The sequence below is a fragment of the Pelodiscus sinensis genome, chromosome 10 (genome assembly GCF_049634645.1).
Source record: "Pelodiscus sinensis isolate JC-2024 chromosome 10, ASM4963464v1, whole genome shotgun sequence".
NCBI classification, from domain to species: domain Eukaryota; kingdom Metazoa; phylum Chordata; order Testudines; family Trionychidae; genus Pelodiscus; species Pelodiscus sinensis.
This window is the reverse complement of record NC_134720.1, coordinates 20,813,244-20,834,743: the sequence shown is the minus strand read 5'-3', so window position 1 is coordinate 20,834,743 and position 21,500 is coordinate 20,813,244. Positions and strand designations below refer to the sequence as shown.

Sequence of the window (21,500 nt, the reverse complement as noted above, 5' to 3'; positions counted from 1 at the left end):
CCCAGTGGAGTTGGAAGATACGCGTGTGATTTCCCTGAGGGGCTGGGAGCTGCAATAGCTTGGTGAGACAAAGATCCATGGCTGTCTGGCAGGTCCTTGAGCCCCAGCGTGGTGCGCGCGGCTGACCTGCAGGTCCCAGACCCAGGGCAGCAATGGCTGCCAAGTGGGATCAGTAGGGCAGTGAGGCCAGCAGGAGGTGAGGAGCTGGCCAGGAGGCCAGTGGGGGCGTCCAGAAATGACCTCTCCTAGTCTGGCAAAAATCACTCATCTGGGACAGGTCAGGTCCCAAGTGTGCTGGACCAGGGAGGCTGAACCTGTACTTGCTCTTCCATTACATTCGTGTACAGTAAGGCCGTGTCCAGACTCAGGGTTTTTTTCGAGAAAAGTAGCCTTTTCCCGAAAAAACTTCCCCTGCGTCCAGACTCAAGCCACGTTCTTTTGAAATTATTTCGAAAGAACGCGGCTTTTCTTTTGATGGCGGTAAACCTCAATTTACGAGGAAGAACGCCTTCTTTCGAAAGTTCCTCTTTCGAAAGAAGGCGTTCTTCAATGTAAAGAGGCCGTCTTCGAAAGAGAGCATCCAGACTCGCTGGGTGCTCTCTTTCGAAAAAGCGGATTTCTCTTTTGAAAGATCCGCCTGCAGTCTAGACGCGATCTTTCGAAAGAGGCTCTGCCTCTTTCGAAAGAAGCCTGCAGTCTAGACATAGCCTAAATGTTTGCACAGGATATTACCAGTATGTGTAAGTTTAATTTTAAACCAAAATATAAAAATGATAATTTTCTGTAATCCAAGCACCATCCCCAGGTAGTCTCACCTTCTGGCATTTGGTGATCAGAGTCATTGTTGAATTGTAAGGCATTTGTTTCCTTTTCTCTTCCAAGACTTTCTGCATACATAGCTATTGGTCTGATGAGTTCAAGGGCACCCAAACATTGCAAGTTGTTACCATTTAGATAAAGATTGCTGTGACAAAAATACAATTGTAAATATTTTATTGATGGTTCCATTACATTTAAACTTAGAAAGTATTGCAACTTTCTTTTTTCTTTACTTGTTTTTTATAACAATATTGTTGAAACTAAAATTATAGTAACTGTAAAAGAAAAAATGAGGATAAATACCAAAGAAGCTCAATTAAACTTGAATTGGACTTAAAACTCTGAAAGCTGATTTCAAAAGTTCAAATTGCAGATATAATAAAATCAAATAGGGATAATGACAAAGATAAAATATAGCTTTTAAGAATGAGACTCAATTTCTCAAGAATGACTGTTCAAGTGGCCCAAAGTTCATGCTTAAATTTTAGGCATATAAACAGTGCCATTACATTAGATATGTCAGCAGTTCCATCAACAACGTGATTTATCATATGCCCTATGTTAAGTAGGTGTATAAATACTTTTTTGGATTGGACTGTTTTTCTAAATGAATACATTTTTGCTGCCTCCTTCGAGTTGGGGCTAGGAATGTCCAGAATCCTGCATCACACATCCAGGAACAAGAAAATACCATTAAAGGAAAATTTCCTCCAGCCAAGTCAGAGAGTAATAAATAAATAAATAAATAAATAAATGGGACGGGGGAGGGGGGACCTTCTTTCCCCTTGAAAGTGACATGAATGTCAATTGCATAAAGTATGACTTGTTGGATTATAAACATTCACTTTCGTTCATTTTAGATCATTTCATAAAAGGTTTGCTGGATTATAAGGAGTCTAATTTAATTTATCTGCATATCTTCCTTAAGTTGATTAAAGAGCTGACCAGAGTAACTGTTAACAGCTTTGGGCCAAGCAAATATTACAGAGGGCTTATCGAGGCAAAGAAAAGATTTATTATGAAATGTATAAGGCTAGGAAAAAGACTGCTCAAGATTATTGAAGTCCCCAAAAGGCTGAGTGAAATGACATTTTTGGTCAATGTCTGCTACACATATTGTCTTTGAATAGTACAGAGAGGCTCCCCCCTCACCTTTCTCTCTCCCGATATAGCCTGCAAATGAACTTCCAAAGGGAAAATAATATTGGATCATTTTAACACTCCCCCTTGCGCACATACTTTGTAATGGGCTTTTAGGATCACATTCTATTTCTTACATTCATTATATCAATGTGTAATTTTCTCTACATATCACATGATACATGTCACATCTTCTGTGTATGTCAGAGTTCATTAGAAACATTAACATTAAAGCACATAGTAAGACATTCTCATAGCATACAATATGGATGTTAATGGGAAACTGGTATCTGGTGAGCAGTATCCAGCCGCAGTGGGGGAAGGGTGGGTTGTCACTTCCGGTCCTGCGCAGGGCTGCCTATTCTAGCACCGCGTAGGACTGGGAGCCAGCAGCCCTGCATGAGACAGGAAGCAACCAGGCTGGAGCAGCCTTCATGTGGTTAACGTAACATTTAACTGGTTAATTAATTAAATGGGATTTTATAAATTTGCAGACAGATAACATCATCATGGCAAATCCCAAAGGAATATACTCACCTTGCAGGCAGGCAATCACACAAATCACTGACTAGGTCTTTAAAGATGGTCAGACTGGATAATCAATTTATGCTCATGACTTGCAATCATATTGCACCACTAAAGCTTTTGGGGACCATTTCCTGGTCAACCCAATTTGCTCATCTTCTAACCTAGTAACGCCTGTACTAAATAAGCCACTAATACTGAATCAGTGTTTATGCAGGCAGTTGGTAGGATCTGCTATGAACATCATCATTTCTGATCATATCTAGCTACTAATGTGGAAAAGCTGCCAAAAATGATAAGAATCAATGGCATCCATCTGCCACTCTTCAGCCTTCCTCAGTGCCCATCTTTCACGGCATACAACAGAGATGGTAGGTTTTTGGTTCTATAGAGCCACAGCTTTGTAGTAAGTCTGATGTCACAGTGCTCCACAGAGGCTGCTGAAGGCCCCAAAACATGACAGCAGCTGCTGCTAGGGAGTATCCACATCTTTGGAGCACCCTCCAGCACTACCCATTATACTTTAGAACAGGGGTTCTCCAAACTCAATGCACCACAACAAAAATTACTACACAACCCTAGGAAGGGGGATTGGGCCACCCAAGCCCTACTGCCCTGGACACGGGGGGCCAAAGCTAGAACTCAAGGGCTTTAGTCACCAATGGGAGGTCTGTAACCAGAGCATTGCCACACAGGGTGAAAGCTGTCGGATTTTGGCCCCAGGCCCCAGAAAACCTAAGGCCAGTCCTGGTGATCCCATTTAAACAGGGTTGCAACCCACTTTGGGGTTCCAACCCACAGTTCAAAACTGCTGCTCTACAAGAATTTGACGGTTGCTTCCTACTTGCTGTTTTGGACAGGTTAATATTGAGCTTGTAATCTGGAGGTGGAGGATGCTTGACAGTAACAGACAAGGACTCGGTTGTATCCCGAGAGCATTGCTTCTTGTCTGATCAGCTCAGCCCTCAGCTTGCCGTGATTCACTGAATGGAGCGAACAAGACAATCTCACAGCAGAGTCATGCTCAGCTCAACAGCACTGACAGCTGCCTCCTCAAGCCCATCCATCAGTCAATGTGAGCACTGAACATCAAGAGTGACAGAATGCAGCTCTGTTGAAGTCTGGCGGAAATAAGAAAGGATGCCATAGATCTGCCATTGACTCAAACACAGCTTTCTGTTCCATGGGCCCTGAGTTGTGTGGGCCCATGGTGTCCTGGCACCCAGGAATATTCCTGGCTCGGGGCTAGGTCTCTCCCCACTTGTGTCCCCCCCCCCCCACCCTTGCCTGCCACCCCATGTGATTTAAAATGCTGAGGGGGGGGGGCCCTACTGCCACGGGCAGAGCAGCAGAACTAAAGCATCTTCCTGCCATTTACTCCCTGCCACTGCCAGCACTTCCATGTGGCCCCTAGCCAAGGGGAGAAGGGGAAGTGTGTGTGTGTGTCTCCATGTGCTGCTCCTGGCAGCTGGAGCAGTGCACGTACATACCCTCCTCCTCTCTGGCTGCAGGGACTCACGTGCCAGCAGCCAAGCGGAGTGAGCAGCAGGAAGCTGCTCTAGCCCTGCTGCACTGCGGTGGTGACAGCAGGGCCCCTGGGACTTTTTAAATAGCCCAGAGGTAGCAGGGGGGCTGGCGGATGCCTGGTGGAGTGTGCACAGGGCAGCAGTGTGCAGTAATCCCTGCTACCCTCAGAAGCCGTTACCAAAGGGGGTGCCGCAACCACCTCCACCGCATCACCTCGCACGCCCCACTCCCTCGAGAGCCTACATCCTACCCCCAAACTCCTGCACCCCATCCAGCACCCAAACCTCCCTCCTGCATCCCCACCTCATGCCCCAGACCAGAGTCTGCACCCAGACTCCACCCTGGGGCCTGCACCCATCACCGCCTCCTACACCTACGTTCCCTCTCAGACCCTGCATGCTGCACCCCAAGCCCCCAACTCCATCCCAGAGCCTGCATCCCAGACCCCCTCCTATAGCTCAACTCCCCCCAGAGCCCCACCCTCACCCCTCCTGCACCCAAATGCCCTTTGAGAGCCCCGCTTGCACCCCAATCCCGTCCCAGTCCAGAGCATGCATCTGGCATCCAAACTCCCTCCCAGTGTGTTAGGCAGTTGAGAGAAGGAGGGAGTCTGAGTGGGGGATGGGTACAGGCTCTGGGCACCACCAAAATTTCTGGAAGCCTGCTGCCCGTTCTGTTCCATTACACAGCTCTTTTGTCAATGACACGGTCTTTCGAGGGATGGTGAGCTGCCTTATCCTACACACTTGTTTGATGAATTCAATCGAACGTCTGACAGAAGTCTCTACAAAGTGCTTCAAAGAGCATATTAAATCCTTCCATCTTCTCCAGAAGTAGTGTCACAGTGAAGAGCTAGTTGGTATGTGGAATGACCAGATCTGACACTTCACAGAGTATCCTCATGGAAGTGCATTAGTGATTTGAGAAAATAACACAGCAGCAGAGACTGTGCTCTATGACAGACAATAGCATAATGCAGTTGCTACATTCAGCCATATCACCTTTTTTAACAGGTGCACAATGAACACTTTTTTCTTTCAGTCACCAGGAACGATACTCATGTGAGAGATGATCTGGAAGAGCCTGTGCAGCCACAGTACAACAATCCTCTTGTTTGTCTTCAGCAATTAAGGGGTGAAATTAAAACTTCCAAGTGCCTTTCCAGACTTCGATGTATGGACTGTGAAACAAATTTCTTCTAGGTTGAAGGAACGTGGGTCTGCTTGTACCTCTAGTCCCACATCAAATTGAAGACTGACTGCAGGCGGTGGAAAACTAAGGAATATCTTGAAATGTCACCCCTAATTATCACCCCTAATGTCATTACCTCACAGAAACTTCCCCTATTATCACCCCTATGTCATTACCTCACAGACACTAACCTTCCCCCGACCCCCACTCTGTTCTAAAATTTGATTTGTCAATTTCACATGCGTTAATTTTTTTTTTAATTGTATCACTTTGGTATATATGGTTGTGCTGATTTTCTTCCACATATTGATCTGAGGAAGCGGGTCTGGCCCACGAAAGCTTATCACCTAATAAACCATCTTGTTAGTCTTTAAAGTGCTACATACTTCTGTCTTTTGAAATGATCTTATCACTGATGCAGTTGTTCTGACTCCAGCTGACGTTATTCATTCTTTAATGGACGAGAGGTTTCTCCATTTCCTGCAAACACTGCAAAGTTGACGAGAAGCTGTGAAGATCATGCCTGAGGGCAGCCTTTTTTAAACTAGCTGCCTGAGATGACCACCCGGGTTCCTTAACTGTCTTAAACAACGACTTCATGTTCCAAAGTTGAACCCAGTTGGCCTTTGCTTTTGCTCTCAACAAATGTATCTTAGAACACTCAAATTGTAGACTGGCTTTTTGCTTAGCTCCAACTCAGTAAGCGTATCTGTTCCATGGGTGACATTCGAAGGGCTGAGGCCCCAGCACTGAACTGGCAGCGGTAATGACTTGAAACACCACTCCTCAGAGAGACTTCAGACTGGAGTGTCAACAGTCTTAAGCAGCTGAGAACAGAAGGTCATCTGATAGAACTTCAAGAAGAACTTTGGGTTGAATCAGACTAATTTTGGCTCTTTAACTGTCTGTCATCAAAGCTGGACTTTTTAACGTAATGTGTAAGCCAGCTCAAATTGGTTAAACCTGAAGCACAAAACAAAATGTGAACTAGCAATAATCTCTCTCCCGGGGAAAATATTACAGATTTAATTGGAAAAAACAGGCAACTAACATTTTTAGAAAAGACAAATGATGTAATCACAAGACAAGTTAAATAATTCCAGTAGAAGTTTTAAACTTACCAAATAGCCGTTTGGGCTACAATGGAACCTAACTTGGACCCACTTTCAGGTTCCAAACTGCAGTAGCATAAGCTAAGAGTTAGAAGTTTTCTGTTTCCTTCTAACCCACACAGAAGTCCATTGATTCCTTTATCTTCAAAACTGTAAAAGAGGAGAACGGACTAATAACGGATTTTTGCATCTTGAAACATACAATAGTCCAGTCTGTGTTCAAAAAGCCATCACTTACAACAAAAGACCTCAGCCACTGCCAGCTTGTTGTAAACCTCCCTCATGTTGGGTAAGAGTATTCATGGAGCTGACCCCAGCTGTTCCTGACATCTGCCAATAAATCCATCTTTACCTAGTCAGGAGCCCATACTTTTCACTTTCAAATGCAGACATAGCTGCTGCGGCCCATCCCTGCCTCCAGGCTAGGTTTCTGGAGTGCACTTGACTTGTGGCTGAATGTAAAGGTGTCATGAAAGCTGCCGTTCAATACACACTAACCCAACTATTAGGGACCTACAAATAGACCTTAATCTTGTGCGCTGCTTCAGATCGTGGTTCTAATTTTTAAACTCCAGAGTGGGTTAGGGCCAACCTATATCAGAGACAGTCTCTGTCTCTCCACAGCAGCTATATTCAACAGAGACACTGCAGCAGACAGCCCAGGGTAACTCGTGGAGGCAGCAGACACCTCATACAGCTGAGTAAGACTTCTGATCTCCAGAGATAGGCAGAGTTTCAATTTTGGCAAACTGAGGGCTCAATATAAGAACTTTCTCTGTGCCTTTGTACAAGCCTTCCTTCAGCCGCAGTGACTGATGGGCACTTTAAGAAATGGAAAAGACGACCACTTCAGGTGCAAATTTTCTAGCACTAGACATGATAACGTTAGCTCATTCTTCGTAAAATCAAGTTTTTAGATGGAAATGATAATGAAATAGTACAGAGGAATTACAGTTAGCTGAATTTTGGATTCAGGCGGGGAAAACACATTTTGGCTAACGCAAAGTTCTAGATGGGGATATCCTTAATTAGTAACAGATTTTCATTACTATTGGGATGAGGAACTTGGAAACCGTTGATTATAAGCCTCAGAGGAGGAAACGTACATCAGAACTATTCTGACTGTGAGGGTACACTGAACATAAGCACTCAAACTCACTCACTGCAAAGGGCACATAGCTCCTCTCTCTCTTACCTGGTATAATCCAGAACAATAGCATTCAAGTTGCTGAAAGGGAAAGCTGCTCCAAGTCGCGTCATGGACCACGAGTCTATTGGCACATGAGTTATTTCGAGAGTACAAAAGGGGTAGCTGGTGCATCCATTCTGCTCTAAAAGCATTGCCTAGAAATGCAAAATATGAATAGATGTCAGAGTTTATCAAACAGAAGCACACTCCTGATAGCAAAGGTGAGTTTGTGGCTTTTGGTTTGTTTTTTTACATTTAAAAAAAGACAAACCTAAATTTTCCTGTATATTTCTAGTACTTGTGGAACGTGTCAGATTGACAATCCTTGAGACAGATGTTCCCTGTTTATCTTCCATACAGAGACATTGCGGGCAGTAGCAGTGCCAACTTCTCCTACATGTCACAGTTGTTAATTTCTTGGGGGAAAGAGGATAGTTAATTCTCCATGCTTGTTCATCTGTTGGTGTCCCTGCTGAGACTGCTAACCTAGTGAACAGTTTGAGTTATTTTGGTGATCGTTTGTGTATTATGCCACCTATTCATTGAGAACCGGATCACAAAATAGCCAGTAATCTAATCACTTCAAGCATATTCATCCTAAGTATCTTCTGCTCTTCCAATATCAATACTACACATCTTTCTTATTTCCTTGCACTCCCGAGTCTGGTGGGGGGAATCATGTCTGTTCCTAACCCTGAGCTGCCCACTCCTCCCTTGCAGGGTTGCTAACTTTCTACTGGCACAAAACTGAACATCCTTTCCCCATCCCTTCCCTGATCCACCCCCTACGTGCTCCCTTCCTCCTCGGAAAGTGGCTCGCTCTCTATCACCCGCACTTTCACTGGCTGGGAGGGCAGGAGATTGTGGTGTGAGGGGGTTGAGAGCTCTTTGTGGGAGTTTGGGCTCAGAGGGTAAGACAGGGCTCTGGGTTAGGGCAGGCAGCTGGAGTGTAGGAGGCAGTGAGGGCTCCATCTGGAGGAGTGGTCTCTGGGGTGGGGGTGAGGTGTGAAGGAGGGGGCTTCAGGCTCAGGGTAGAGCCAAGAAATGCAAAAGGGGGCTGCAAGTTGAGGCAGAGAGTTGAGTGCAGGAGGGGGTGAGGGCTCTGGGATGGAGATGGGGGTTCAGTGTGTGGGAGGGGGCTCTGTGCTGGGGTTGAGGTACAGGGGGGGATGAAGGCTGAGCTGGGGTACAGGCTCAGAGATGGGCTCAGTGATGAGGGATGTGGGATGAATGAGCAGGCTCCAGGTTAGGGGAGCCACTGTGGGCTGGTATGCAGGAGGGGGCATAGGCTCTGGATGGGGGTGTGGGCTTTGGAGTGAGGCTGGAGATGAGAATTTTGGAGTGAAAGGGTGGGGGCTCTGTGTTTTGGGAGGCTAAGGAGTAAGGCAGGGGAGTTGGACCTTTCGCTTACCTCAGGCAGCTCCTGCTAAGCAGGCTGCCTGCCTGGCCTGGGGCACCGCACAGCGCCTGGGAAGCATTCAGCAGGTTCAACTCCTAGGTGGGGATGAGAAGTCTCACGATACACCACGCATGCGGCTCTTGCCTGCAAGCCCCACCCCACAGCTCTCATTGGCTGGTAGGGCACTGTGAGGACCTGTGGTCCCCCTGCCTAGAAGCTGGACTTGCTGGCTGGCTGCTCCCCAGGACAAGAAGGGAATAGCTGGCCTTTGCTCTGCAGCACGACAACTGGACTTTTAATGTCCCATCAGCAGTGCTGCCAGGAGCCGTCAAGATCCCCTTTTGACTGGGTGTCCCAGTCAAAAATCAGACACCAGGTCACCCTACTCTTTTGGCTTACCAGTACCTGCCTGCTTCCAGATACCTGGACCAGTCAAGGCCTCTGTAGGGCCCAAAAAAAGGATGGATGCTATTTTGAGCACAGCTGAGCTCCTCTACTGTACAGGAAATGAGAGATACATACAGAGAGGATCCATACAGAGAGTGTTCTCCTAGAATACTCAAGGAGCTGATAGGGAGGTATCTGAGCCTTTAGCTATCATCTTTGAAAAGTCATGGAAGTTGGGAGACATTCCTGAAGACTGGGAAAAAAAAATGCAAATATAGTGCCCATCAGTACAAAGGGAAAAAATAAGAACAACCAACAAAACTATAGACCAGTCAGTTTAACTTCTGTGCCAGAGAAGACAATGGAGTACATAATTAAGGAATTTGTCTGCAAATATCTGTAAGATAATAAAGTGATAGGTAAGCACTGAAATGGGTTACCTAGGGAAGTAGTGGAGTCTCCATCCCTAGAGGTGTTTAAGTCTCGGCTTGACAAAGCCCTGGCTGGGTTGATTTAGTTGGGATTGGTCCTGCCTAGAGGAGGGGGCTGGACTTGATGACCTTCTGAGGTCTCTTCCAGCTCTATGGTTCTATGATTCTATGATAAGAACCAGCATGGATTTGTAAAGAACAAATCATGTCAAACCAATTTGATAGCTTTCTTTGATAGCAGAATAAGTCTTGTGGGTAAGGGGGAAGTGGTAGATGTGGAATACCGAAGACTTCTGTGAAGCATTTGATATGGTCTGGAATCACCTTCTTATTAATAAACTAGCAAAATACAACCTAGATGAGGCTATTATAAAGTGGGTGCATAACTATTCTCAGAGAGTGGTTATTAATGGTTCAGAATCATGCTGGAAGGGCATAACAAGTGGGGTTCCACAGAGGTCAGTTTTGGGACCAGTTCTGTTTAGTATCTTCATCAATGATTTAGATGATGGAATAGAGAGTACGCTTATTAAGTCTGAAGATGATACTAAGCTGTGAGGGGGTTGCAAATGCTTTGGAGGATAGGGATGAGCTAGATGGTGCTTGGTCCTGCCATGAGGACAGGGGACTGGATGACCTCTCGAGGTCCCTTCCAGTTCTAGTATTCTATGATTCCATATACCTATCTGGGGAGGATGAAACTCCCAAACATTTGCAACAAAAGCATTACAGTATTGTATTAATGCATGAGAATCTGAAAAGGGAACAGACTAGAAATTGATTGTAAACCAAAGTGAAACTGGCTAGTTTTCTTTCATTGTACATTCAGAGATATGCTATAAATAAATTACAGCATAAACAGGGCGAAGTTAGATTTTCAAAATTGAGTTTGTCCGTGCTGATACACTCATCTCCCTGAGTCTGACAGGCATTATCAAGACCAGACAATATAAAAGATATCTGACTGGGTTTGGGCAAATCTGAAGTTACACAGCTCTTTGGGCATGAAATCAGATTGCCCTCACAATCCAAATCTCTGTCTCTACGAATGTCTTGTTTGCTCATTGTCTCAGTGGCCTTTCAGGTCTGGATTAGTGGACGTGTGTAAAATCCAGGGTAATTTTTTAAAAACTTGCTTTTTGTATGTGTGGTATAATTTGCATTGGCCATTTCTCTACATAATTCTCCATCATCTTCCTATACTTTTCTATTTACATGTACAACCATTCTAGCTATATATTGGTATTTCCAATTTACATATTACTGCATAAATGGCAAGAATAAAAAAACAAAAATCAAAACCCCTTTACTTTTGGTCAGCTTCTCTTTAAAATGTCTACTTTTTATGTTACATTGTGCATTTTATTTTACTTACAAGATTTGCAATATCTTGGTTATTTAGCTGAATTCCCCAGATACAAAGTGTCTTTCCCAACATATATGGTTCATCTCTAATTGTCCTTAACAGAGGTGTGAGGCTGAGAATTCTGAGTTTGTGAGCACAAACTAAAAAAAACCCAAACAAACCCAACACTTAATTGTAATTTGGTATAATCAAAACATACAAATGAACATTATACTTTATGAACCCAAACATAAAATGTACCAATATCTCATGTACTAGACATAAATGGTAATCTATCAATGTTAACACAAGTCCAAAGATGTTAACACAACTCTGCATATCAATATATAAAAACTGTGCAGAATTCCTTAAATAAGAGGGACATTCAGCATATTTTTTCTATATTGGTGCAGCTCCAGCCTTTGCATCTATAACGAATAGAATAACTATGCTCTAGGCATTTTTACCATTGTGTCATCCAACCCTGTAGATCAGCCTGGCAGGCATTATTTTATATCCTAGATGTTTTTAACCAGGCATTTCTGGAGATAAAAGCATAAGAACAATGGGCTCTGTGCTCCTATTAACCTGGGTATCTAACCATGCAAGTGTATAATAGCTAATTATAGCACATTTGGAAGGCAGGGGATGCATCCTCACCCTAGGACTATCACATGCTGAAGCTGCAAAGAAACAGCACACACAGGGGTGTTGACAGCCTCCACAGACTCCTGGGCAAGGTGGGGAGGAAGATGACTCCAAGCCCTACAAGGGAGTGGGCAGCCAGTCATCAGTGCTGACCGGAGTGCAGTGCTCCCCCCCCCAAATGTTAGGGCCATGCAGAACACTGCTCCTGCAGTGATTTAAAGGGCTAGGGGCTCTGGCCACTGCTGCAGTGGCAGGGAGCAATGGGCCCCTTTAACTGCCTGCCTCCAGGGCAACTGTTCCCTTTACCCTCCCCTTGCTGGCAGGCATGAGCACAGCCTGCTGTCCCAGGCAGAACCAGCAAGAGAGCAGCTCAAGTTGAGGCTCAGAATCCTCCCAAAGAGGCAGGTGGAATAAAAGCTGTTAGAGAAGAAGAATCAAAATGCTGACATAGTGGATTACCTGGAGCCTTGGGGAAAGGGGATGTAATAAAAACAGAAGAATAAAAGTAGGGAACTGGCAAGTAAGAAAGAAGAGAGAAAGTAAATAGGAAAGAGTTCACTCACATCAGGAGAAGTAGGTAAAAAAAAACCAGACCTGGGTATATGAGCAGATACTATTAGAGAAGGAAAGTAATGACAAATAAAATCTACAGACTTACCAGAGAGTGCATTAAGGAACCTCCCCCCACCCTACAAAAGATATATAGTTGGTGAAAAAGGGAATTCATCAAAAAGCTGCATTAGATGAAAACAGATCTTGACCTCAGTAAATGAGAAGCCATCCACAAAGGATCTAAAGTGTATGAACAAAGAGAAGGGTTGTTTGAAAGTCTGAAGACCTGAAGGAATACAGGTTAAAGGCATGTAATAGACAAATGAAGAAATCCCATTTGTGGACCAACTTAGTGAAAAAAGGTATTGCTACAAGAGCACTTTAAGCAAAAGAAAAGCAAACAGGACAGCAAGAGTAGAGTCAGATTTACAGCAAGGAGAGGAAAAGCTGATTTTTTTACTCAAGTGACAGTATATTTTAATCTCATTTGTTCTTATTAATACAAAATACAGTATTAAGTGTGCAATGGGTACAAGCTTACAAAAGTTAATAAATGATAGGTTATCAACTCATTATTATAAACAGCATATCTTTGGTAAAGGTCTGTCTTTGTGCTGCTAGTACAAATTTTGGGGTTTTCCCCGTATAAAATTCTAAACATATAAAATTATTCCTTTTGTTTTCAGTTGCCTCTGCCTCTCCTCACAGTTAACATAGTCCAGCCTGGATCATCACATAAGTCAATGGATATTTTGTTATTTATTTCACTCAAACTGCATTCCAAAGAATGCCCACCCAAGCTCCAAATACTCGACATAAAACTTTAAAAGCATAATAAAGTTACAGAATCAAAGTTCTTTTTCACCCCTCCAATGTCACCTTAAATCAATATGTAGAACATATTTACCTTTGTAAGGATGGCTTCATTTTCTATGCATTTTCTTATACTCAGTTTGATCATAACACTGACAAAGCTTTAGGAAGAGGCACAACGTCTTTCATAGGTTTTCAGAAACTTTTGAAGTATGGAAATGTCAAGAAGTGAATTGGCTTTTGTTTTCATTTTCTCTCTCTCCTTTCCGGGCATTTTTTTAAAATTTTGTTTTCTTGTCCTTTGTTTTTCAGGGTAAGCAAGCTAACAAAAACAAACACAAATCAAGTTTATTTTTATTAATAATAGAACTGTTATTGAAATGTTAGTTTGATGATAATCAAAGAACATTTATGTAAAGATATATATCTTGGCCGACTTATGCACATCCTGTGGAGTGCAATAGTACATTGGTGTATTAACTGAACAAACAAAATTGGAACATTTAAGCAGAGTGTAAATTAATCAAATCTGCCAAAGAAAGTAGTTCCAAAAATTCAAAGACAATCTATATAAAAATCCAGGGCAGTGTTTATCAGCACAACTCTGTCCCAGTGTTAAGAAGTGGGTAATCCACTAATCGTGTAGCCGATAACATTTTTATCGACTACATGATTAGTTGATAAGAGAAGGCTTACTCAGTCCCGGTTCACATCGGGTCCACAAGCTACGCCTGCTGCGGCTCTGCAATTCAAAAGCAATAAGAGCCGGTTCCCAGGACATTTGGGAACCTTATTTCTGCATTTTCTGTGGGGGAGAAAAAAAGTCTTGGCCCCGTTGTAAATTCTATGCTGCTCTTTCCCCACAGAGATAGGGGAGCTGAATGAAGAAACAAGCGATGTGCATTGCCCCTCAATCAGTAGACCAAAACAGAATAACTAACCCCCTTATTTTTAGTATAATACAAAGTACATGTTGGATTTGGAATAAATTAAGAGTCCAGAGGCAAATTAGAAAATTCACCTGCTTCTATCAGATATTTATTTTACCTATGGATAAATGGACATTACATACATTCCAATGCCAGAAATATGGGTGTTGCAATTAAAAGTAGGCAAGATCGCAGTTACTATGCAAAAGGGATTTCTTAAGGAATTTTCATCATGAAAGAGACATGTCTGTTGCATGACAGCGAGGTTGGCTGAGTAGAACTGCAGAAGAAAGGAGCTGATTTATTCTCATACTTACCCTCTCCCTTGTGAAGTGTGCTTATCTATAGATGAGAACTGCCTTATAAATGCCAGGTATAAGCAGTTCTGTAGGTGACGGCTGATTTTCACAAGCGTCAACAGACTCCACTTTGCTAAGTTTCTATTTAGGCTCCTTGTCAGCTTCACACAGAGTGTTCCTCCATCACTAAGCAACCATGTCACAAGACTCAGAAAGAAAATACCGAGAAGTGGTGTTTAAGAGAGCCAGAGCTACCACCTCTACTAGTCTGCAATTCAAATGGTAACTCCCCCAGACTCTAATCCCAATGCAGAGCCACTGCAATGACTAGGAGGACAAACACTGAGTCAGAGAAAAACCTGTCTTGATTTTGAACCTTCACTGACCTCTTGTCACTAGGGTTGTCAACATACAGTCGACTGTACAATTAATTGAAAAGCCTAGGTTTATTGGTTAATCTTGTTCAATACACACATTTCCCCCCTCTTGCTGCCTATGTATCAGAAGCAGTGGGGCAGGTGGCACCACAGAGCCAATGCCGGGGTAAGTCATCTTAGGCAGCAGCGGGGATGGAGGCAAAAGAAGGCTGCTTCCTGGCAGCAGCCCCTGTCCGTGGGGTGTCCAAGCGCCCAATTTCTGCTCCGCATCCCACAGATCAGCCTCTGTCCAGGGTGAACCTGGGCCTGCCACAAGCAAAGGCTGCTTTGTGGCAGCAGCCAACATCTGTGGGAAACTCTGACCTCATGGACTGGTGCTTCTGCCACCCCGCAGCATGGGGCAGCAAGCATCTGGACTGAGGGAGCTGCTCCTCTGGCCAACCAGCTGCCCTTGGCACCCTGCGCTGCTGAGTCAGAGACAGCAGCATGGGGTGACAGGCGGTTCCCTGGGAGCGGCCAGGAGTGCACTGGCTGTCACCCCTACCCCTAAGGACTATCGAATAGTCATGTAACTGCTAAGATTTCAGGAGGTTACATGACTATTCAATTGCCCAATATCCAACATCGTTACTTGTCACTCCAATGCCAATTCAGGACACACTGTCCAGCAATAGGGTAGATTCATCCCAAACTGGTGGTTATTCTAGCATTAGGGTATACCAAACCAGTAACAAAAGAAAACTTCTGTATTACCACGCTGGCTAACAAGAAATCAAAGTCTCTATAGACACTCCAGCCCTGCTTTTAACCCCCCAGACATTGGACTATATGATTGGCTACTAAACCCCAAATTTAATCAATCATAGGGTCCTTTGAATATCAGAAGATCAGCTGCTTAGACAGGTTAATATATAACTCTGCTCAAACCCAGTATAACACTGATGCCAACTCTTTAGTAATTAAAAACTAAGGCTACATCTTCATTGGCATGATCTTGCGAAAATACTCTTTAACGCAAGAGTTCTTGCGTTAAAGTATTTGCACAAGACAGCGTCTACATTGGCGGGATGCTCTTGCACAAAAGCAGGAGCTCGGAACCATTCTGAAGGCGGCAAAAGGGCACCAGCCCTTTCCGGGGGTGGGGGCTGGAGCTCCTTTGAGACACGTGCTTAAAGGGATCTCCCTGGACAGCTGTTTCTCTCTTGCTGCGAGCTTTAGGGCCTCTTGCAGGGACTGACAGCAATAGCAGTTCTACCTGTGGTTGCCCTCTGCCTTGTTGGACACCACAGCCTTGTGCCGTAGTGCCATTAGCTGATGTTTTGACCTCAGCTCTCTTTTTGTGCCATGGAGCTAAGGGTGGCCTTGTGCCTGCTCTGGCCCCTTCCAGCCATTTTGGAATGCCTGCAGCTGCTGCTCCAGGCTGCTGCACTCCTTGCCCAGGACCTCAAGGCGCAGGTCGCTCTGGACTCCCTCACCAGGGAGGCCATAGCGTCCCTGTGGCATCCCCACGCCACTGTGGAGAGGCCCTTGTGGAAACTGGACACCAGTACCGACTGGTCCTGGGGTAATGGGACGACCAGCAATAGCTCTGGAACTTTCCGATGCAAAAGCAGACATTCCTGGCTCACCCCTGCACTCCAGAAAAGCATCACTCGGCTGCAGGCACCCATCCCCGTGGTCAAGAGTGTTACCATCGCACTCTGGAAGCTGGCCACCCCGGACAGCTACCGATCGGTGGCACACCAGTTCAGGGTGAGCAGATCAACCGTCGCTGCTGTCCTCATGCAGGTAAGTCCTGGGGGGGGGGGGGGGGGGGGGGAGGGAGGAGGAGGGTGCTGCACTCTATGCCCAGAGACAGGCAAGACTCCAGGCTGGGGCGATGGGGAATGCCCCATCACCCAGGGGTTTGGGCCGTCCCTCCCATTCACAGGCTTGCGGGGGGGTGGGGGGGAAGGAAGTGGCCTGTGGGATGAGGGGGCCCTGGTGTGTGTGAGGACAGAGGGCATCACAAGGGGGGGGTGGGAACCCCCCAAGGGAGCACGCAGTCACCCTGCCTTATGTGATGCATCCCCCTGTGTTTCTGTGCACCCTTCTGCAGGTCGTCCGTGCCATCAACGATGTCCTGCTCCAGCGAGTCATCCGCCCGTGGGACGTGGAGGCTACGGTAGCTGGCTTCGCTGCCCTGGGGTTCCCCAACTGCTGGAGAGCCCTGGATGCAACCCACATCCCTGTCCGTGCCCTGGAGCATCGAGTAGCCCATTTTATAAACCGAAAGGGGTACTCCTCCATTGTACGCCAGGCCTTCATGGACCACCGTGGCCGCTTCCTAGACATTTATGCGGGCTGGTCCAGCAGGGCACACGACGCCCGCATTCTATGAAACTCCGGCCTGTTTGGCAGACTGGAAGCAGGCACTTTCTTCCCCCAACCGGAATTTACTGTCGGGGACGTGCCCAGGCCCACGTGTGTTGTGGGGTACAAAGCCTACCCCCTGCTGCCCTGGTTAATGCGGCCCTACACGGGGCAGACAGACCACAACCAGGCATGGTTCAACGACCGCCTGCAACCGGGCCCTCAACCAGGTGGAGTGCGCCTTTGGCTGCCTGAAAGCCCTGTTTTGCTGTTTGCTCACCCGTCTGGAGATGGGTGAGCAGAACGTCCCTGAGGTAGTAGCTGCGCGCTCCACAACTTCATGGAGCGGAGGGGGAGGCCTTCCTCCTGGCATAGATGGCAGGTGAGGGCCAGGCCTTCGAACAGCCCCGCACAGCTGCCATCCGCCAAGCGCACCACGATGGGGTGCGCATCCGGGAGGCCATGATGGAGATGTTCTCCCAGGCCCCACAGTAGGGTCGCCTCTGTCTCCCTTGACATCTCCTTCCCATTCCCAACCCTTCCCTCTTCCCCTCCCCTTCCCTCCCAATAACCAACACAGGTTTTTTTGGGAAAACAAACAACATTTGGAACTTATTTACAATGGGGGGACGTAGGGTGAGAGGAGGCTCTGAACTGGGAGGGGGCAGCTACTGCTGGAAGGGGTGGCCCTGCAACTGCTTCTGCGGGGGCAGACCAGGACATGGGAGTCAGGCTACACTGAGGCAGGCAGCACGGAGAGGTGGGCAGGATGGGGTGCATCACGCGGGGGCATTGCAGGAGCAGGAGGGGCAGCAGGAGGCGGCGGCACAGGCATTGGTATGGGAGGGATGACAGGTGCATGGGGCAATGCCATGCTGTAATGTACGGCATGTCTAATGTGTGTGGTGAGAGCAGTGATGGCATCTGCCATGCGGTCACACTGGGCCTGGAAATGGCCCCAGGCCTGTTGGCGCCACTCCAGGTCCACCTCCACCCGGCGTGATGGCTGCCTCCATGCAATTGACGGCCTGGACATGCCGTCAAAGAAGTTGGTCCCGCTGCCAGACCCGCCAGCTTGGTGCTTGGGCGGTTGGGGGTGCTGCACTGCCACAGGGCTGGAGGGTCCCCCTCTGCTGCTTGGTCCCGCTGCAGGGAACAGAGAAAAGGATGGGTCACTCTGGCAGCTCGGCCACCATCCTCACACCCCATGCCCTCCACCCATGAGCCCAGGTGACACCACAGTACTGTGGCTTGGGCCCACTCATTCCTCCCCACCCCCCGCCATGTTGTATGTTTACAAACAGGACCACTCCCATGTATTGGGGGGTGCTCCTCCATGTATTGTAACCACCAGTCTGTGTCCTGGCCTCTTGGGGAGGGGGTGTGTGGTGGTGGTGGCGGCGGCGGCGGCAGCGGCAGCAGCAGCAGCAGCAGCAGCACATGTGTTAACCTGTGGAACTCCCTGCCAGGGAGGCTGTGAGGCTTTGGGCTAATCAATGGTGCTTGACAGGGAACAAGATGAATCCCCAGACAGTGCCTGGGAGCATATACGGCAGACGTGGTCTGGGCTCTCAGATCCCCTTCACGTGGATGTATCCTGGACGGAACCAGGGGTGACTGGGGAGTGTCCCATTCTTGCAGCGAAACTCAGGTGGCCCTAGGGCTGGCCCAAGCGCTTCCCCCCTTCCCCTCCTGCTAGCCCTCACACACGTAGCCCAGGGACATGTGTGGCCACAATGGGGACTTCCCTCGGGGAGCCAGCCAAGGCACCAGGAGCAGGCGAGCGACTCAGTGGGGGCCACGCTCACAGGGCTGTGACGCTGCGGTTTTCCCAGGAGCAGCTGGCTGTGCCACACAGCCAAGCATGGGACAGTGTGCCATTCTGTGTGCTGCACCCTTGCGGAGGTGTGGGCTTTGCCCTGAGTCCCTGGGGCCATGGCTGGTTTCAGCCGGCATCCACCCTTCCCCCCTGGTCCGGATGTGTGTGAGCAGCAGAGTCCCAGGCGTGCTCTGGAGCTGCCTGCCGTGGCCACGTGCTGCTCGGTCACCAGGCTGCACATGGTTGCACATGCTGCATACTGGTAATGCTACACAGCGTGCGGCTCACGCTGCCCGAGTGACGCTCCCTCCCCCTCCCCTTTGGGCACCTGGCTCCCCCCCGCCCTTGAGAGTCCAAAGTGCAACACTCACCAGTGGATCCTTCCCCTGCCTCCAATGACGCACAGGAGATGTCCAGGCTGCCGGAGATGACCTCAAGCTGCAGGGTCACAGTGCTGCCCTGGACGTTGTCCTCCTCTGACCCACTGGGTAGCTCTGGGTCATCTCCCGCCTTGCTTAGCCTGGTGACAAGGGGGCACCTGCTGGTGTCAACTGGCACCGATGGTCCCTGGGGTGCTGCCTCTCCTAGGATAGCGTGGAGCCACTGGTAATGGGGGCAGCTGTTGGCTCCTGCCTCCTGGCCTGGACATAGCCCAAGGGTAGCTCCTTGGCCTTAGCCCGGACCTGTTCGAGGGTCCGGGCTGGATGACCCTGGTTGGAGAGCGCCTGGGCCATGCGGCGCTGACGTTGTGGAGGGCCTCTTCATCAGCCCAGAGGTCCAGGAGGGCCTCAATCTCCCCTGGGGACCAGGAAGGGGCCCGCCGCTTTGTGCCCCTTTGGGGTCTCCTGTGCTGGGGATGCGGATTGCTCCCCCTCCCAGAGCGGCAATCCTGGGTGGTCTGGTGCATGTTGGAGGGGGCAGAGCTGGGTGGCACAGGTGCTTCTTCCTCGTGGCCTCTGCAGGCTGCGTGTGCCTTTAAGGGGGCTCAGGTTACCAGGAAGTCTGGAGCTGCCTGCGCGTACGGAGCGTCCAAGCGGCCACTAGGGCTTTTTTCTGTTTGGACGGCTCTTGTGCAAAATCTCTTGGCTGCCTGTCTACACCGGCATCTTGCGCAAGAACAGTTACGCAAGGGGGCTTCTTCCTGAGCAGGAGTGTCAGAGTTCTTGCGCAAGAAGCCCTGATTTCATGCATTAGAACATCAGTGTTCTTGCACAAGAACTCGCAGCCAGTGTAGACAGGCAGCAAGTTTTGGTGCAAAAGCGGCTGCTTTTGAGCAAGATCGCGCCAATGTAGATGTAGCCTAAAAGTTTAATTAAGAAAAGAAGAGTTATGAATGGATTGTATATATACACAAGAGGTTTTTCAATTAAAAATATGTACCTTATCTTGGAGGAAGAACAAGAGGACACACAAGGAAAAACAAGATAATGTAAAAGTTAAGTGAAGTGTGAGAGAAAGGAGGTTTGTTTATAAGTAATGTTACTCAAATAGGTTTTATAAAACAGAAGATACTGGTGCTTTAATCAGCACTCATCTTTAGGGCAGGAAGTGACAGACAAGTCAAAAGTTAAAATGCCAGCCAAAATGACCATGTTATACAGCAGTGGTCTCCAACCTTTTTAAATTCAAAAAGTGATCTTGTGCTTAAGTGCAATCCAAGATCTACCTCAAACCCAAATACTCTTGCCCCAGCTCCTTCGTGCCCCATCCCTGCTCACTCCGTCCTCCCTCCCCCGTCTTCCCTCACTTTCACCAGGCTGGGACAGAGGGTTGGGGTGCAGACTCTGATCTTGGCCTAAGGGATTTGGAGTGTGAGAGGGGCTGTGAGCTGAGCCTGGGGCAGGGAGTTGGGGTGCAGGAAGGGGTTCAGGGTATAGGCTCTGTAAGGGAGTTTTGGTCCAGAGGGCTCAGGGGTTTGGGGTACGGGACAGGGTTCATGACTGTGGCAGGGGTTCAGAACTGGCTCCAGCTGGACACTGATTACCTCAGGTGGCTGCTGAGTGGTGGTGCAGTGGGGCTCCACCCTGCCCTGGCCCTGCACCACTCCCAAAAGCAGCCAAGAAACTCCTTCCATCCCAAGACCTGTTGTGTGTCCACCACCCCCACTCCTGTGGAGATCAAATACAGGGTGGGAGAGGGAGCACCCTGACATCTGTGCCCCCTTCTCTTCCTTCCCTGCTCTGTACTGCAAGCAGGAGGCTCCCAGGGAGGGACAGTTCCAAGGCAAAGGGCAGGAAGCGTGCAGCAGTGCAGGGAGGGACAGCTGAAGTGCTGGCACTTGAGCCTCTTGGCCAAACCAGTCAGGATCACCTGTCAGAGGCTCCAAGATCTACCAGGAGATCCCAATCTACTGGTTGCTGACGACTGTTATACAGTGACAACGAGAACAAAATAGCTTCAAATGCATCAAGCCACCAATTTAATAGGGTACTATTTTCAAGACTGACCCGATTGCTAACTTTCTGTGCAAACTAATTTTCTACTAATAGGGCTTTTGTCTCTATCTAGCAGTCTTATATCAGAAATTAACTGACTATGACAATACAATATTATTGAATTTCACTTACTGTTTCTGTAAGATGGAAGAATACCATTTACTGTCATCTACTTCACTACACAATTAGTCCACTAACAATTGTTAAGACC

The 21,500-nt window shown here is 47.6% G+C and overlaps 1 protein-coding gene across 1 annotated transcript in view; it reads right to left on the bottom strand.

Annotated features, from left to right (window-relative positions):
* LOC106731761 (uncharacterized) overlaps positions 1–21,378 on the bottom strand; it is a 33,063-nt gene extending 11,685 nt beyond the window's left edge. The window contains exons 1-5 of the mRNA XM_075937634.1: positions 14,325–21,378; positions 13,173–13,400; positions 7,510–7,658; positions 6,324–6,464; positions 816–964 (exon numbers count right to left, since the gene is read on the bottom strand). Coding sequence (XP_075793749.1) covers positions 816–964; positions 6,324–6,464; positions 7,510–7,658; positions 13,173–13,226 — 493 coding nt within the window. The 5' untranslated portion in view covers positions 13,227–13,400; positions 14,325–21,378. The remainder of the gene's footprint in view (positions 1–815; positions 965–6,323; positions 6,465–7,509; positions 7,659–13,172; positions 13,401–14,324) is intronic.
* Between the last annotated feature and the right edge of the window lie 122 nt (positions 21,379–21,500).